Raw genomic sequence first — 2,582 nt, forward strand, 5'->3', positions numbered from 1 at the left:
AGGCGGAGGTCGCGCAGGCGGGGCAGGCGGCCGAGCGGCGGCAGGGCGCGCAGCGCATTGCGGCTCAGGTCCAGCGCCTGCAGGCTGCGCAGCGGCTCCAGCAGCCCGGCGGGCAGGCGCGACAGCGCGTTGCCCTCCAGGCGCAGCTCGGTGAGCGCCGCCAGGCCGGTGAAGGCGTCGGGCGCCAGGTGCGCCAGGCGGTTGCCGCTGAGCGACAGCGTGGCCAGGCCGGGTAGGTGGCGGAAGGGCGCGCCGCCCAGGCGCTGCAGCCGGTTGCTGCCCAGCAGCAGCGTGTGCAGCGAGCGCAGCGGCGCGAAGGCGGCGGGCTGGCGCAGGGCGCGCTGCGGGTTGCCCGACAGGTCGAGGAAGCGCAGCTTGGCCAGGCCGGCGAAGGCGCCGCGGCCGAGCCAGCGGATGCGGTTGGACTCCAGGTGCAGGTAGAGCAGGTTGGGCAGCCCCGCGAAGCCCGCCTCACCCAGCGCGCCCAGTGCGTTGCCGTCTAGGCGCAGCTTGACCAGGCTGGCCAGGCCCGTGAAGGCGGCGGCGCTGAGGCGGCGCAGCTGGTTGGCGTTCACGTAGAGGATGCGCAGCCGCGCCAGGCCGCCCAGGGCGCCGGGGGGCAGCGCCGCCAGCAGGTTGTTGCCCAGGTACAGCTCCTCCAGGCGGCCCAGGCGCTCGAAGGCCGCCGGCTGCAGCCAGCGGATGCGGTTGTACTGCAGGTCCAGGCGCTGCAGCCCGACCAGGCGCTGGAAGTCAGCAGCCGACACGTTGGCGATGAAGTTGCCGCCCAGGCTGTAGGTCAGCACGTCTTGCGCGGCAGCGGGCGGGCGCGGCACGGCCCGCAGCCCGCGGTTGGTGCAGACGACGTGCCGCTCCTGCTGGCAGTCGCAGGGCTCCGGGCACAGCGGCCGGGCGGCGGGCGGCAGCAGCAGCAGCAGCAGGAGGAGCTGCAGCAGCATCAGGCAGGACCCGCGCCGCGGCTCCATGCCGGGACGAGCTGCGGGCTCCTTCCCCCGCCGCCTTTGTGTCTCTCCTGCATCCCCCCCGCCCGGCGCCCGCTACTCGGCCCCTCCTCTGGGCTGCGTGGCAGGGTCCGGGCCCGGCATTGCTACTTGTTGCACGGGGCTGGAGGGCTCCTGCCCGCCCGCCCGCGCTGCTGGTCTGCAGGCTCGCTCCCCGTGCACAGAGGCGGGTGGGTGATGGGTTGGGGGAGACGCGGAGAAAGACAAGCTCCGAAAGTCGCCGAGAAAACTCAGCGGAAACTCGTACTTCCCACACTTTGCCCCCGGGGACTGGAGGATCGGATGGAGGGAGAGAGGCAGGACAGACCTCGGGGAAGGCGGGGGGAGGAGGAAACATGCAGCCGGCTCTGGCTCTGCTCAACTTAGCCAGAGAGCAGGGGCGCGAAGTGGGAAGGAGGAATTAGAAATGTCTGTGCTTGGGGGAGGGGAGGCTAGGCGAGGGCACTCACAGCCCGCCCGGGTGCAGAGGAAGCCCTGCCCTTCACCTAAGGGCTGGGGGAGGGGGAAGGGTAAACTGGTTCCCTATCATTGTGTTTAGAAACCTGCCACAGGCAGTAATCCGGGTTTAACCGCAGACTCCTTCCTTTTAAATCAATGCCTGTTAGAAGACTAAACGCCCTGTCCTGCCCCTAGAAAATGAGCTCTGAGCCTTTTTTCCTTCTACTGGTCCTGTTCAGTCCTTCTCTAACCAAAAAATGAACAAACCCCACAGTGGAATAGTGAGCACGACACTAGTGGGCAAGCTTTTATTTATTTGAAATAGGGCCCAATTCCTGCAGCACAGGGTTGAGGATCTCTGTAAGAACTGAGGGGGCAGGGAAATCATTAAGGAGACGGTAAGAAGGTGATAGAAACTCAGCATCAAACCAGACAGATCGGGTTAATTTCACAGTTTTTAAAAGTTTTGGAAGGAAACTTAGTCAGAGGTCACTGGGGGGAAGTTCTGGACCTCTTCCCTTACTCAGTGAATATCAGCCATTCCAGGCTTAAAATTGTAAAGGACAGAGGAAGAATATAGCCGAAAGGATAGAAAATAAAGGGTTCTTTTCCAGGTCCATTTCAAAGCATTAGGAAAATGCTCAGAAATCTGTCTGCAAATGACAGGGTTCTTTGGGTAGATGTGATATCTTTTATTAGACCAGCTGTTGTTAGACCTGTTTGCAGACAAAGTGGTTAAAACACATTGCTGAAAAAGCTGAAAATTCTGAAGGTAAACATTAGAGGTCAGGTTGGATCTTGAACTTTAACTTTTAATATATGCTCATATCTACCAATCTTAGCACTAAACAAGCATGCTTTATTTGGTACAAAATTGTCCAGCTGGTGGCTGACAGACTGTCCACAGGCTCCTGTCTGGCCATCATTCCTCTTCCCTCCCTCCGTCCCTCCCCCAGTTGCTCTTGCCCTGGAGGCCAGGAGTGGGCTGGAGTGCCAAAGCTGTGTGTGGGGTGAAGGAGAGAGCCAGGTTACCCGCCCTTTTGGACAGATGGTACAGTATGTGTGCATGGTGTGATGGGGGAGTTGGGCCTCCTACAATGTAGGAGCATGGTGTGAAGGGGA

At 61.4% G+C, this 2,582-nt stretch overlaps 1 protein-coding gene across 1 annotated transcript in view; it reads right to left on the reverse strand.

Moving 5' to 3' along the window:
* The window catches only part of TRIL (TLR4 interactor with leucine rich repeats), a 5,605-nt gene extending 4,111 nt beyond the window's left edge, over window positions 1–1,494 (reverse strand). The window contains exon 1 of the mRNA XM_019532625.1: window positions 5–1,494. Coding sequence (XP_019388170.1) covers window positions 5–986 — 982 coding nt within the window. The 5' untranslated portion in view covers window positions 987–1,494. The remainder of the gene's footprint in view (window positions 1–4) is intronic.
* Between the last annotated feature and the right edge of the window lie 1,088 nt (window positions 1,495–2,582).

The sequence above is a fragment of the Crocodylus porosus genome, unplaced genomic scaffold (genome assembly GCF_001723895.1).
Source record: "Crocodylus porosus isolate Cpor-Errol unplaced genomic scaffold, CroPor_comp1, whole genome shotgun sequence".
NCBI lineage: Eukaryota > Metazoa > Chordata > Crocodylia > Crocodylidae > Crocodylus > Crocodylus porosus.